Source organism: Syngnathus scovelli, chromosome 18 (assembly GCF_024217435.2).
Source record: "Syngnathus scovelli strain Florida chromosome 18, RoL_Ssco_1.2, whole genome shotgun sequence".
Lineage (NCBI taxonomy): Eukaryota > Metazoa > Chordata > Actinopteri > Syngnathiformes > Syngnathidae > Syngnathus > Syngnathus scovelli.
In genome coordinates, this window is record NC_090864.1 from 9,469,226 (window position 1) to 9,483,799 (window position 14,574).

The 14,574-nt window shown below is 38.6% G+C and overlaps 4 protein-coding genes across 5 annotated transcripts; 2 read left to right on the plus strand and 2 right to left on the minus strand.

The window, feature by feature from the left end:
- The first annotated feature begins 17 nt into the window (after positions 1 to 17).
- On the plus strand, positions 18 to 2,953 carry sec22c (SEC22 homolog C, vesicle trafficking protein). Its single transcript, XM_049749867.2, has 7 exons — positions 18 to 212; positions 722 to 924; positions 1,140 to 1,303; positions 1,400 to 1,579; positions 1,656 to 1,774; positions 1,850 to 1,915; positions 1,986 to 2,953. The coding sequence occupies exons 2-7, from the start codon at positions 743 to 745 to the stop codon at positions 2,184 to 2,186; spliced, it is 912 nt and encodes a 303-aa protein (XP_049605824.1). The 5' UTR covers positions 18 to 212; positions 722 to 742; the 3' UTR covers positions 2,187 to 2,953.
- Positions 2,954 to 3,399: 446 nt separating this feature from the next.
- Positions 3,400 to 4,783, minus strand: mos (v-mos Moloney murine sarcoma viral oncogene homolog). Its single transcript, XM_049749866.2, has one exon. The coding sequence runs from the start codon at positions 4,553 to 4,555 to the stop codon at positions 3,539 to 3,541; it is 1,017 nt and encodes a 338-aa protein (XP_049605823.1). The 5' UTR covers positions 4,556 to 4,783; the 3' UTR covers positions 3,400 to 3,538.
- Positions 4,784 to 5,050: 267 nt separating this feature from the next.
- plag1 (pleiomorphic adenoma gene 1) lies at positions 5,051 to 12,863 on the minus strand. Of its 2 annotated transcripts, XM_049749865.2 has the most exons (4): positions 12,500 to 12,863; positions 10,430 to 10,780; positions 9,393 to 10,249; positions 5,051 to 9,288 (listed from the first exon to the last, which is right to left on the minus strand). In XM_049749865.2, exons 2-4 carry the CDS (start codon positions 10,675 to 10,677, stop codon positions 9,008 to 9,010), a joined length of 1,386 nt encoding a protein of 461 aa, XP_049605822.1. In that variant the 5' UTR covers positions 10,678 to 10,780; positions 12,500 to 12,863; the 3' UTR covers positions 5,051 to 9,007. The 2 variants fall into 2 exon arrangements, with proteins under 2 accessions (XP_049605822.1, XP_049605821.1); XM_049749864.2 differs by having other exon boundaries at positions 5,051 to 10,249; positions 12,500 to 12,861.
- A 93-nt stretch (positions 12,864 to 12,956) lies between these two features.
- On the plus strand, positions 12,957 to 14,196 carry chchd7 (coiled-coil-helix-coiled-coil-helix domain containing 7). The gene is made up of 4 exons (XM_049749868.2): positions 12,957 to 13,123; positions 13,458 to 13,519; positions 13,613 to 13,711; positions 13,876 to 14,196. The coding sequence occupies exons 2-4, from the start codon at positions 13,466 to 13,468 to the stop codon at positions 13,978 to 13,980; spliced, it is 258 nt and encodes an 85-aa protein (XP_049605825.1). The 5' UTR covers positions 12,957 to 13,123; positions 13,458 to 13,465; the 3' UTR covers positions 13,981 to 14,196.
- Positions 14,197 to 14,574: the final 378 nt, after the last annotated feature.

Below are 14,574 nucleotides of genomic sequence, written 5' to 3' on the forward strand. Positions count from 1 at the left end.
TTTGTTGTGCTAGCTTCTGCTTGTCATAGCTTGTTAGCTGCTAATATGTAATAACAAGCTTATCGGAATTTCTCTTTCGACTTGTGGGAATCCAAAAATTAATATTACACTTGTAACTCGCGACATTACAGTGCTAATTTAAACAGGCGGCGTAATCATCTAAGTAAGGTACAGAATGCAAGGTGCAGAATGAAATCCTTTATTATCATGAGGTAAGGTGCAACTTTGCCCTAGTTACTTCAGTAACTTGCATACATTATATTCAGTAAAATAAATCATTATGAGTCCCACCTCATAAATGAAGTCTCAAACCAATTATGTATTGGATAGTTAGTGAATTCTGATTGAGTCATAGTATTATTTTTATCTGTCAACTGAAGAAGTTGAACTGTGCGGTGCTTATGAGTGAGCTGGGCCTCTTACTAAGTTTATTGACAGTCAAAAGGACAAAAAATATTTTTTTCTTCCCCAATTTTATTAAAATACCAAATGCATCTACTACGTGTAACAATGCTCGTAGTGGTATTTGGAATATTTCTAATGCATTTTATTTATTTTTCAAGACTTGAGGAGCCCTCATTTTTCATATTGTTTTCTTTTTAAAATGCAATGACTTTAAATATTAGCAATAGTGCAATTTCAGTGTTATTATTAAGGTAATGATTATTTAAGACAACCTTCATTCTTGTCAGAGTTGTCTTTTCTTTTCCCACCCATGCAGACAGAAACGCACTGATGGATCATGTCTCTGATCCTGTTTGCCTTCGTGGTGCGGGTGAGGGATGGACTCCCTCTATCCGCCTCCACCGACTTTGAGCACAACCGAGAGCTGCAGGAGAGGAAGCAGCAGCTCAAGACCATCAGCAAGGCATTAGCACTTCTTCCAGAAAGAGCCGCAGTCAAGGGCCAAGAGCTCAATATATAGTAAGTCCACACCAAGCTATCTCGCTGCAACAGAGAAACAGCGCTCTCTTGTGGTAATATAGGGAAACAACATGCGCAGCTTTTTTTTTTTCTTTTAACCACAATCTGCGTCTTTTTTCCAATTTTTAAAAACCGTATGAAGATCTTTTTTGTTATTTTGCGTGTATTTTTGTCTGTTTTTTTACCTTTTTTTGGGGCTCTTGGCGCCCGTTCAGCATGGTGTCTTCAGAAGGTGTATCCTACATGAGCGTGTGCCACTGCAGCATTCCCATCGCGATGGCCTTCTGCTTCCTGGAAGACCTGCGCTGGGAATTCACAACCTGCTACAATCATAGTGTTGTGTCGCTGGCAGACAGACCATATCCATTTTTGGAATTTGGTAAGTGTGGAAGAGAAATTGGGGCATTGTGTTTGCTGTAATTTTTTGTATTCTTGAGACCTTCAGAGATAATCATCCTCCCCGTGTCTTCTGCAGACTGCACAATTCAGAAACTGAAGCAACAGTACAACTACAAGGGCGGCCCGGCCCTGCAGGTGACTTTAGCAGAAGTCCAGGAAGACCTGAGGCTCCACCCACCAGAGGTTCTCAACCTGGAAGACGTTGAGCTTACCAATGGCTCTGCCAATGGCCATGTGGAGCAATCAGCCACTTCTGGTATGATTCCCCACCACTGCTACACATCCTAATACTGGGCTATTTTATGTTATATGATTTAGTGTTCATTTTTCAGGCCAGGGTGTCAAACTGGAACCAGTGACGGCTCCTGGAATCCTTTCGCTGGTCCTCAACATCATGTGTGCGTCATTGAACATCATCCGAGGCGTGCACCTTATAGAATACACATTCCAGGTACTAGCCAGTTCCTGACTCCAGTTTTTATAAAGGGGCTACAGTACCAATATGTGAGGGCTTCTCTTCACGCAGGATGACTACGACAGCGTGTGGAACGTCGTAGCATTCCTCGTGGCATTCCTCTGCTGCTTGCTTCAGGTAAATGCACTTTAGTCACATTAATATGCCACGTCATCCCTGAAGTGCCCTTTTCCCCCCATCCCCACAGTGCCACCTGTACGTTTTCCACTCTCGCCTAAAAGCAGCAAAGTCCCTCAGCCTACTGAGTGCCATCGTTCTATGCAACGTCGTCTTGCGCGAGCTAAGGAACACCTGGCAGATCGCTTTCCACATTGCCGTGGCCTCGCTATCCACCGTCCTCATCCTCCGACGTAAAGTCCAAGACAGGAGCCATGACTGCGGGGTGTGACGCATCAGTCTATTTTGTATTGCACTTTGTTTTTTTATATCGGGTGCTATGGGCTATTTTTTTGTAACCTTCCAGGGCGCGCTTTTGAGTGTGTTTACGGGTTTTGGGACACCTATAAATACTTACACATAGATATCGGTCCCCAAAAAGGTGGAAGGAATCCTAAGCCACAAGTATTAAGAAAATAAAAGCACTGATTTGAAGGATTGAATCTTATTTGAATTGTCTTAATGTTACTTTTTTTAAAATATGCTGCATATCAGAGTCCATCTTCCATACTATAGTCTTAGTAAGAACAATGTTTCTCTACATTAGGGTTTTATAATCTGGTTATACTAGAAACATAGTTTTAATGCTATTATGATTTTTGTTTAAACATTTTTTTTAACTAAAGGCACATTTAATTTAAATGTCTTGAATAGGTAGATATATTTGACCTAAATTTGTTTTTAACTGAGCAGTGGCAGCTATTTTGGGGGAGGATGAAAATGCAGTCGTTTTTGGTACAAGCGTTACTTGACTGTAAATCGCCGTCCACATTGTTGACAAAATAAAATATATGATGTCATCAATGTTTTAAGAATGATTGTACAACATTTAAATGTGTTGCAGTTTTCTCCCAAATATATTTTGTCATTAGGAACTAATTTACTAGTAATCATGGTAATTGCCAAATGTATTTGCCATTTCAGGCTTTTATTTTATTTATTTGCTGTGGCTTAAGTGACATTTCATCAATAAATCAGATTTTGTTTCTATTTTCCTCAGTTATTCCATTTTCATTGAAATAAATAGTTCACTTCCATGTTGAAACAATAGGAAATGCTATAAACAGATTCTTTTGTTCAGACAATAAAAATTTTAGATGTTACCTGCTGCCATTGGTGGTCTTTGGAGAAGGGAATCCCAGGATATACGCCCCCTTGCCTCTGCTGATGGTCCCGCTTGCTCGTTTCCTTATTTCCGGCTCTGAAGAAGACTGGAGAATCTGTTTATAGTATTATGAAGACATGATGAATCTCATCGAAATAAGAATGATACATACCTTCTGGATTTTGGTCATTTCTGCTCTCACCCTCCAACAAAGGTCTGCTAGCTTAATACTAACATCTCCATCCATCCATTTTGAACACCGCTTACTTAATATTAATTGAAAATAAATAAATCATAAATGATTGCGAAAGCTTAAAGTCAAAGGCTTGATACAAAAGGGTAATATTGTGAAATCATTTTAATTAAAGTACATCATTACAATCTTGTCACACATAAAATACACTCACAAAACATTTAAAGCTTAAGACATTAGTTTAAAATATACATGGATACTAAAATGTTTCTAAAATCTTCACAAGTCACAATTTTGCATGGACATTTTCCAGTTGTGTTATCAGCTCTTGGGCGCTGAATCTTCTCAGGGGTTCTGCAGCCCAACATCTGCTTAGCAAAGTCTTGCAGAGCCTCCCATGCTCCAACTGGAACACAGCTTGCTCCTCAACCTTTGGTCGAAGGTTGTGAGCAACCACTGCGTAAAGGACATGCTGTCTGTCTCCCGTGTAGGGCTGCTCTCGTGTCATCAGCTGCCACATAGTGATGCCAAAGGAGAATATATCTGATTTTGCAGAGATGCCTTCACCCTTGAGCAATTCCGGTGCTGTATGCGTGTACGTGCCACCAGTGTGAATCAATGGAACGGCATCTGAAGCTTTACGTTTAGTATCCATTTGAACTGAGCAACCAAAGTCTGCGATCTTGCACACGCCCTCACGAGACACCAACACATTGGCCGGTTTTATGTCCAGGTGAACGATCAGATGAGAGTGAAGGAACTCTAAACCACGCGTGATATCCAAAGAGTAAAGGAGCCACTTGTCCGGCTCCAAAGTCTCCTCCACAAAGCCGTAAATAACCTGCTGGAGATTCCTGCTTCCGACATATTCCATTACGATCGTTCCGATGCTGCTTTCGTCTCCGAAGTCGGTCGGTATGCAGGTTGTGGCCGCGATGACCCGCACGATGTTAGGATGACGGAGGTGCGCGGCGTTCAGTTCCGCCCAAAAACTTTGGCGAGAAGCCAGTTTGTTTTTAGAGCATTTCTTAACTTTTTTTAAAGCTACGGTCGCCCCGAGGTATTTTGCCTTGTAGACAGAGCCGAAGCCCCCGGAACCGATAGCCTGGACACAGTGCAGCTCCTTCCAGTAGATGATAGAGGACCACAGGCGGCTGGTGACTTTGCCTTGGAGTCGCTGGACTGGGACCTGTAAAGTGGAGCCGAGGGAAGCTTTGGCTAAAGGGCTGCTACAAGTTCCAATGTCCACAGAGGGGAAAATGTCTTTGGGGAGCACACGAGTGGGGGGGACTGGAGAAGGCATGATCGATGAGAACAACCCCCGGATTTACCTTCACAAAATCGGGTTCTATCAGTTACCCTTGTCTTGCATTTTGACACCTTCTTCACAAGATCAATTAAGGAATCACCGCTTTCAATTTAAGTTCATCAGAACTTGTATGAATGCCATTCTACGAAATGAAAAGTACACATTACGCACTATCGGGGTATGGTGCTGTTTTACTACTGGCGCATGTTTATGACGTCATTTATAGGTCACCGTCCTCATTTATAAACATTTCCTGTTTTGGTCAAAAAAAAATTTTAATTAACTGTTCCATATGTATTGGCGGCTTTGGGGATGGATTTAATTTATTATGTACACATTTCTGCCGTAAAATCACTAAAATTAAAAAAAAAATGTCTTTGTCTCTTCATAGCCATACAGCCATTACGTATGGATTACGTTTAGGCGTAGACTAGTGGGTCAACGTCACCGCCATGTTGAGTGTGACAAAACAAAACCCCACACAGAACATAAAATGTTCTTATGTTTATTCAACTTTCAATACATCGCATGGAAACACTGGAGTTGACAATGTCACCCCTTTTTAATAGCAGCAAGGTATGTAAATAAAAATCAGGTTATTATGCAAAACAATAAATAAACTGCCTCTTTGGATTATGTCAGTGTTTTAAAAAACCCAAACATCTATTTTACAAGGACTACAAACATATCTAAATATATATTTTTTGATATATACACACATACATGTACACAATTATGCAAATATAGGTGGGTTCATATGCATACATGAGTGTAGCTATATGCATACTGAGTACAGTATGTGTGTATATTTGCACGTACATACCTACATATATACACATGTATACATTGCGTACATACGCAGTACACAAATGCACATACTTATACACATAAATTATACATATATACTACACACAGGTTTATATACATACACATACATATATATGAATACATATACAGTATATAGTAGCAACATATATACTGTATCAATATACATCGTATACATGTACAGTATATAAATACATTGCCTATATGTATAAAAATATAACAGTAGTTTGTAAAATAGATTCTTAGTTCAATAGTCAGAATTATCATATTTTACCCAATCCCATCGCTTCTATGACCTTATTATAAAATACAAAAAAAATACTAACATGGCTGGAATGCATTCATTGAATAGATTTCATCTCCTTTTGAATGTTGTCACATATATCGCCCCCCCACAAAAAACCTTCACTTTTGCAATTGCTCCCCCAATGACAAGACTTCCCAATATTTAAAAAAAAACATTCAGAGTAAATATGCAGGGATGATTGCGAGATACAATTTGTAAAAACAAAGACTAACGCGTCACAGTAGAGTAAAACTATATGGAGATATATCGTACAACTAGTCGTGCACATGCCAGCTGCTCTGCTAAAATGACTACTTTTAAAACAAACAATACATTCTAAAACTATAAAAGAGGTCTGTAGCACCTTAAGGAGCTTTAGAAGTATGTTAGCAGCTTGATCCAATAGAAAAATATATTGCAATATTGCAGTGTTTTTTCCATACACATTCAAAATGTTTTGCTGGTACCACCGAAGCGTTCAAAGAAGTTTGGAATGAAAGGTTGAGGGTATTTTTCCACACTTGATTGTGGTAGCACGTGGTCTAAGGATTTCATCCACATGTACTTCTTTTTATTTTTTATCAAGTGTGATTTTTTTTTTCCCCACCCTCAGCAATTAAATCTTTCATCCCCGCAACCTCCAAATGCTGTTTGGTAATCTTCTCCTATAGCAGCTTTTAGGCAGAAAAAACTATACACAACTTTTGTCACACTGCGATCCAACCTTGGCAGAAAAATAAATCTATTTAAGGTTTAATTTCCGACCCCTCAACATACACACACACATACATAACATGTGCAAGTAAAGCAAAAATTATACTTTGAAAGAGAAAAAAAAACCTGTCAAAATGTACCTGTAAAATATCTTATGCTCTATTTACATGTTATTGTTCTAAATGTGATATTTACATTCATGACAAAAGTTCCGAACAAACTGAACTGGAGAAAATGAATTTTTTTGGGGGGGAATAAGCAGCTTGGTAACATTTCTTTCAAAACCACAAAGCTTATTACTATAGTTTGTAAATGCTTTAAAACAAACCAAATTCAATTCGGCATTCGAAAACGTGCATGTCACCAAATCCAAGAATTGAGGAAGGAAATGGATACAAAAAAGGCAACTTAAAAGTAAATCACTGAAGCATTGAAGCATTAAAAACGAGATGCTTGTGAGGTACGGCAAATGATAATAACACTGTTAATTGTGAGTCAAGCATTTCATGTAGAAATGTTATTGGCTGGTAGTACAAGAAGAAATCTTTTTTTTTTTTTTTTTTGCAGTCCAAAGAATAAAATGAAAACATTACATCATTGCCATCTGCATTTACAAATTCTTTTTGTCATCTTTTAAAATACATCATATTTCACTTTTATTTAAATGTATCTTGAGATTTTAGTCTCCTCATCAACATCTTTAAAGTTGGCCTAAGTTACTTTGAGTAAAAAATAGTAATGTAATGTGTGGATGCACTGAACGAGAGGTCTTGGTGGTTACAAAAATATATTTACACATTGTGACAGTGCTAAATTTAGTATGCACAATGATGCGAAAACAAAAACCTACATTTCCAATATAAAAAAATATTTTATAATATACACATTCTGTGGGTGCTTGTTCTAACTACTTTGCAACTATTCCATGTACAATGAGTGCAAAACCTTTTAGATTTAATTTTATTTACTATATGATGGCGTCATTCGACTATGAAGTCAATTTTTTTCATATACTTTTTTTAATCAAAAGTATATGTTTACAAAGTGCGGGTGATATACTGGACATATTTTATCCAGTTGGAAGCCAGTTACATTTACAGTTACAATTCTGAGGCATCCATGACAGATACGTAAATTTAATTTTGTCCATTTTGTTTTCAAATGACAGCAAAGGCAGATCTGGCAACACACTAAGAGCTACTGAACATTATTTCATTTGTTTTAATGAAGTCTGGCAAATCAAATATTATTTTCTCTTTTTATTGCAATTTTGTAACAATTCCCGATAATTAAAGCCCACGTAAAAAATTCTTTTTCAAAGCAAAACTGCTTCATAATTTTAAATTCAAAGATGTCGGCTTATTATGTTAATATTTTAACGTTTATTCAGTTTCTAGAGATGAATTTAAAAAAAAGATGATCCCATTGAGGAGCTGCGACAAATCCAGACTTTTCTTTTGTCTTGTTTTAAGTGCTTTTGGGGAGCTGTGAGCATTTAAAGTTTTTAGTAAGATTTTTCTTTTTGAAATTGAATTCTGAAACACCACAGAAACGAATGCTGTTAACTCTGCTACATTAAAAAAAATGCATAAGTGGAATTTTGACACTATGACACTTTGAATTGCCAAAGTATGAAATAAAATATTACAAAGTAAATTAAAATGTATAACTGTAATACTAAAACCAATACTCAGTAGTTCCTAATACCTCGTCCTTAATAATATGAAATTCATTATGTTACTATTTACTCCTCCAATTTTTAACCTTTCCATCTCTCTAGTTTACTTTCCACTATTTCGGCAGACATAGGCCTCCACATGAAAGTCACCCTTGATTTTACTTGTATGATAATAATATCAGAATTAGGCACACTGGACTGATACGGATAAAAGCAGATCTCATGAATGGATTATATTTATCAAGTAAAATGGTCAGCAGCTGCTTTTAGTAAATGATGTGTTAAGTGAATGTCAGGTCATTTCAAAATCTGTCATTTTGAAGTCAAATATAAAAGCTAGCAAGCAAGCAAAAAAAAAAGATGCATACAGAATGCCTAGTTTTTATACAACCAAAGAAAGTTAGCGAGGGATTAATAAAGACATAGCAATTATTCATGTATATATTTTTGAAAAATATCCACATCCCAAAAGGGCAAATTCCAGAGTTTCAGTGTACTGTTGTTGGTTGTGTTTGAAAATTCATGCAATCAGACTGAATTTCACGGCAGAGCGGCCCCGCAAAATTTCAATTAAGCATTGTAGCACTCTTGACCCAGCTTTGCTAATGATGGCAAAAAACATTTTGGATAATTCTCCAACTGATTGCATAAAAAACCAGCAGTGTTTTTCCTCTCAGAGAAACATTTTTGTAAATAACTTGTAAATATTTTCCTTTGCATCTACACTCAATATTGCAGTTAAACTGCGCTCTCCCACAATATTGCAGCCTTTTTTTTTTTTTGCAATTTCTTCTATGGTTTCCATGCTCAATCCTTTTTTACAGTTAATTCCCTTCTGGGAGTGATGAATAAACATCTTCAAGCAAGCACAATTTTCAGAACAGTGTCATCAAAGTGATGTCAAATTAATATGATCTCTGAACAGTGCAGATTGTCACCTATCTTAGTCGATCAATACGTGATCATGTGTGTAACGTGTGTGTGTCAAGCACAAACCTTCCGGGATCACTGAAAAGCCTGATGAAAGCGGGGCAACGTTGTGGGTGCGCTCAAGTTGCAAATAAAAGAAGCTTGGCTCTGAAGTGGACTCTGTGCAGCCTCTGGGACTTGGGAAGGCTCGGGGGGCAGGTGGAGATGTACGTTCTCTTCGTTCAGTGTATGCTGCCCCTCGCCGCCCCCTGTATGATTGTAGAGGGGTCCGTGTAGCGGTAAAAAATTGAAAAGCTGCGAGAAATCCATCAGGGAGGACGAGGAGGATGCGAGTGAGTCGCTTGCCAAAGCAGCTGTTGCCACCGATGTGGCAATTTTGGACAAGGATCTTTCCTCACTTGATTCTTCCAGCATATCCACATGATCTCCCGTCTCAAGTTTGCAGATGGGGAGTTGCGGATCTTGCGCCGCAGACGACGAGGAGGGAAAGCCGCTCTGTAGCTCCAATAGATAGCTCTCCAGTTCTCCCTTTAGATTCTGCTCCCGTTCCTGTGAGGAGACAGCGTATGAGGTAATGTTGGAGCCCAATGGGTATTTTAAAGAGCGCAGGTGTGCGGGGTTGGGGAGAGGCTCCGAGTCCAGGATGGGGCCGGTGTAGAAGTTGTGCTGATGCGGCATTGTTGTCAGCGTGTCTGGGAGTTCTCCCTTAATTCCCCCTGGCACCAAGTCATAGACAACAGGCTCCAGCAAATCCGCGGGCTCAGTTTTCACCCTCAGCAGCTCCTGAGGGTGACTCTTCTTTACGTGCCGTGTCAGGTGGTCCTTCCTACCAAAGCGCTGGGCACAGTATTGACAAAGGAAATCCTTACGTCCCGTGTGGACCACCATGTGACGCCGGACATCTTTACGGGTGTAAAACTGCCGCTCGCAATGCTCGCAGTGATGCTTTTTCTCTTTGGTCCCACCAGAAGACTTGCCAGCATGACTTTTGAGATGTTCCAGAAGCACTCCGGTACTAGGGAACGGCTGCAGGCACACTTGGCAGGTGAGATCTCCGTTATTGGCAGCGTGAAGGGCAACATGGCGCTTGAAGCCCAACTTGGTGTTGTAGCTCTTACCGCACTCCTGACATGCAAACGCCTCCTTAAATGGGTCATGGATGTGTAGATGATTCTTTAGGTGGTCCTTGCGGTGAAACATTTTTTCACAGTATGAACACTTGTGGGTCTTTTCTGGTGAGTGAGTTGCCATATGCCTTTGGGAAAGAGACACCATCTATGAGCTCTCGGTACTGATAACAAAAATTGAAGAAATTAAGTGTTTTGGTTTCATTTCCGACATCAAACTCTTTTTTTTTTTTTTGTTCAAGTCAGCAATCATTAATCACCTTCCGGAATATGACACAATGTTACAACATAAAGCTTCTTTTGCGTACCTCAGCAACTTGTATTTAGAGACAAAAGCCTTGGTGCATCCAGGCTGGGAGCAGCAGTAGGGTCTCTCACCGGTGTGAGAATAAGAGTGCACCTTCAACTTCTCCAAACTGTTGAAAGCTTTCTGGCAGTCTTGGCAAGGGAAATTCCTTTTTTGCTTTCCCTCTGCTCTTTTGCGCCTCCCCATGGGTGGTGCAAGCTTTGCTTGCTCCACACCTTGGTCAAGGTGGCCCTGGGTTCCTGTGGCCATGGCACCTTAAGGCAGACCACTTACATGGATAGAGGTGGACTTCCCAAATTGTGCTGATGCAAGTACCTTATCCAGTTTTTCAACATCGTCCGGGGGCGCGAGCCTGAGGTAGATAGAGAATAAATGTCATTATGTCAAACTGTTGCCATAAAGTATCAGTTGTACAGACATAAATGTAACAAGATAACATTAGTTTTTATTTATTATTAATCATATAGTGTAATACTACTTTGGGGGACTTTTTATATACATGTAATTCAGAATAAATAAGGATAAATCGCCGTTTATGGTGTTTTATTTTCCATGTTAACATTAACCAAGCAGACTTTTGTTAAGGGAAATTATATGGTTTAGTTGAAAATTTGGTTGTTTAAATATAGTGTTTATTAGTTTTGGTTTTACAGCAAAACAAACTAGCAGCGATAAATAAACAGCTGGAAGCAAACAAACTTTTCCTCTTATTTGGAGAAGTTATTGTCATCTTTTTGCTTTCTTAAAGTGATGTTATACAGCAATTTCCCATTTCTTGACATTAATAGAGGCACTTAAAAGGCAGTAATACTTAAAAGAGAACGTTTTGAAGTTTAAACTGTGTTTTAAGCTTGCGGGACTTCTAAAACTAATATTTTTATATTGACTCTTGTCACTGTGCTGTTAAAATTTTAATGATAAAAGCAAATACTGTGCAGTACAGACCAGGGATTTTAAAAGTGTGGTGCACGAAAGAATAATTACCATCATAATTCGGTTGTATTTCACTTTGACCTAAATCTGCATTCATTTTTCAATAACTGGATTTTTTTTTTAATATGTGCATTTTTTATTTATGCACTGATGGCAAACCTGACAACGTTTAGCACTCCTGCTCAAATCATTTTGAATAACAAGTGCAGTATCATTATCAAATCAACAACTAATAAGCTTTATCAAAGCAAGCATTATCACAAAAGAAAAAAAAAAAAAAACCAATCTAACATATTGAATGCAATGATATACGGGTGCCCACGTGCTCGGAGTTGCTTGGAAATGTTTCGCCAGCTCCCATGCCAAGTTGTTTTCACTTTTGCAACACTGCTTAAAAAAAAAAAAAAAGAAAGAAAGAAAACGAAAGAAAGGAACAAAATCGCTACAAGTTGACTTTTGCTGGATGCTGTCAGTGACAAACAGGGACACATGCTGCACGTACAAGTCAGCAAAAGCCTTTCTAGTTAGTTTGCCAACCTATCTACCACCGCTACTTCAATTTATTATCGAGCAGACTCTTATCTCAACTGGCTTTGAACCAACGTCAGTTACCCGAACTGGCTGTAAATATTGTGATTGCGGTAAAAAATGACATCAAGCCGATGAAGATGTTTGTAAAGAGCGGAGAACAGATGGTTTGCATCGATGATGATCGATTGACAAGCTCAACTGAATCCGTAGCGTGAACACTATTCACCGCAGCCACCAGGAAACACCAGAAAATAAGACTTTATTGTTTTTGTCATGAACCAATGTTTCATTATTATTATTATCCATTAACATTGAATACCGTCAGTAGGCTGCGATCAACTTTTATCAACTCCTTAACTACTGCACTCTTATTTTTTTTTAAATAGTCATTAGAGTTCATAGAGGTGCGCGGTAACGCTGTCTTGGACATAATTTGTTAAAAGGTGTTTATACAGAAGCCATGCCGGGTTCTTCTCTGTGGTCACAAAGTGGGCAGAGATTAACACAAACTTTTTTTCCGAGCTCACCCGTCTCTCATAATTTGAATAACCCCGATATTTTAATTCAAGAAATGAGTAACGGTATGCTTAATTTACATGAAACTTACCCTAGTCGCTTCAACATCCCTTTTGCTGTGTTTTTCTTGACTTTCAACTATTTTCCGAATTTTTAATAATTTTTTTCTCATATTTTTGCCAGACGCGGCGGGCCTGAAATTTGTTTGCTTTCCTATCTTTCGAGCAGCCATTGTATGTGCGCTGCAATGCAACCGCACTTGGATCTAAGTCACGCCCATTTAAGGTTGCACTATGTTGAATAAGTCGCTGACACTTTCACTTTGGTCTCACTTGAAGACGTCTTTTGGAAAAACATATTTAGAAGACTTCTAATATCAGACGGCAGGCGTTTTAAACGCGTCTCCATTGAAGCTAATATCTTAGGAGAATGTACACGCCTGCCAAGAAACTCATAGGGTCGTTAGGTTGCCAGTCTGTAAGGACGACATTCAAGGCATCCTATTGGCTGACACTGCTGCCAGTTTTACATTCAAGAGCTCCTATTGGTAGACATTGCTATCAATCACGCGTTACTGTTTTGTTCCTGCTGCAACACACAGTCGCTCAGTTGGCATGAAAATAATAACACTAACTATGGATATTGGGATCTAATTTATTAAATATATGCCTTATTAAAGTCACCCCTTGAAGACACTTCTCCAGATTCTTCACGGGTAAGTTGAAGGCATTGCATTTCTTCCTGACGTTATCCAAGAACTACACGAGGAAGCAGAGGTCAAAGCTTTGCAATACGTAACCAAATAAAATGTATTTAATGCACATTAAATGACTACACTTCTGCTACTTAATTCACATTAGACACATGCATTTCCTATTTTAAACATGTTGCACTTTATAATGACGTACTGTATGTAAATGTTGACGTTATTGGTCACTATACTTAAGCTTTCAATTACTCCACATTTTTTAAATATGAGTCCAAGGTCACCATTGGAATGAATTGAAATCGTGCTGGAGGTGTAACAAAGTATATTTTTTTGTCTACACAGATACAAATGGCTAAAAATGCCAGAAAATTCAGGAATGAAGACATAAATCCTTGCATTGACGTAAGACCTTATCCTTAGCAATATGGATATTGTTTTGTTGTACCGTTTTGACAATGTTTGATCAATTTCGTATGTTGTTTTTTTTTTCCATAGGAAGGCGATGCCTCGCAGAAGTGTATGGATACTTCTAACTATAATAAGGATATGTGCACAGTCTACTTCCAGAGATATAAGAACTGCAGGAAATATTGGGTATATAAATTTGCATTTACTTTTAAATTTGTGCGGACTGAATATGCAGGAAATTACGGCACCATACAGAAAATGTGGGAATAAGAAAATATATACAGTGTATAGTACCAGGGGTGTTATATTTAGCAATGTTTTTGCTCATTCTTGTCTTTCTTCCTCCTCAGCACAACATTATGTTGCACAGGAGGAGAGAAGGTGTAAAGCCTGACATGCCCACTGCCACAGAAAGGCAGGAGATTCTCTCTGGCATTGGAGGGAAGCCATATTGAGGAGCCATGAAGTTTATACAGAGACACCAGGGGTTTGGCGTACCTTCTGCTGTTGCTGAAACACTGCACGCTTCGTCCATTCTGAGACGTCTTGTGAAGACAAAAACCATAAGAGCAATTTTTTGGCAACAATGTCATGTTGTTGTAATTAGTTATATCTAAGCATTTTTCTTTTTGTAAAAATGAATGTACATCCAGTAAACTTTCTCGATCAAAGATCTGGTATGTTGTTGTTGTAGAATAAATGAAAATGCGTGAAGTTTGAGGTCAAACAAATCAATACTGGGAACTGCACAAAATTCACTTACAGTACTACAAAGTATTTGTTCAGTGTCTTTATTGACCAGTAAGGACTTTGTCAGTTGTGCAAATTTCATCTGAGGCCTAATCTACTTTAAAATTACTGACTGAGTAGGCTCTGAATAGATTGAAAGTTAAAGCAAAAAAAATTGCTCATTAGATTCTGGTCTATTTTAATGTTTTCCCCCAATACAAGTTAATATAATATAGGCAGATTATGGCAAAGGGTGCTGGAGCTCTTCAATTCACTTCTAATTGTGTCGTTGGCACCAACATACCACAAGGCGGCGCCAA

What these genes read in the sequence shown, in the direction of transcription:
- plag1 (XM_049749864.2), bottom strand. Translation starts at nt 10,677, where the DNA reads ATGGCCACAGGAACCCAGGGCCACCTTGACCAAGGTGTGGAGCAAGCA. An exon ending in TCTAAATACAAGTTGCTGAG is followed by an intron (nt 10,250 to 10,429) that starts GTACGCAAAAGA and finishes TCTTTCCCAAAG; the next exon opens with GCATATGGCAACTCACTCAC.
- mos (XM_049749866.2), bottom strand. Translation starts at nt 4,555, where the DNA reads ATGCCTTCTCCAGTCCCCCCCACTCGTGTGCTCCCCAAAGACATTTTC.
- sec22c (XM_049749867.2), top strand. Translation starts at nt 743, where the DNA reads ATGTCTCTGATCCTGTTTGCCTTCGTGGTGCGGGTGAGGGATGGACTC. An exon ending in GGAGCAATCAGCCACTTCTG is followed by an intron (nt 1,580 to 1,655) that starts GTATGATTCCCC and finishes TTCATTTTTCAG; the next exon opens with GCCAGGGTGTCAAACTGGAA. An exon ending in TTATAGAATACACATTCCAG is followed by an intron (nt 1,775 to 1,849) that starts GTACTAGCCAGT and finishes CTCTTCACGCAG; the next exon opens with GATGACTACGACAGCGTGTG.
- chchd7 (XM_049749868.2), top strand. Translation starts at nt 13,466, where the DNA reads ATGGCTAAAAATGCCAGAAAATTCAGGAATGAAGACATAAATCCTTGC. An exon ending in ACATAAATCCTTGCATTGAC is followed by an intron (nt 13,520 to 13,612) that starts GTAAGACCTTAT and finishes TTTTTTCCATAG; the next exon opens with GAAGGCGATGCCTCGCAGAA. An exon ending in AGAACTGCAGGAAATATTGG is followed by an intron (nt 13,712 to 13,875) that starts GTATATAAATTT and finishes CTTCCTCCTCAG; the next exon opens with CACAACATTATGTTGCACAG.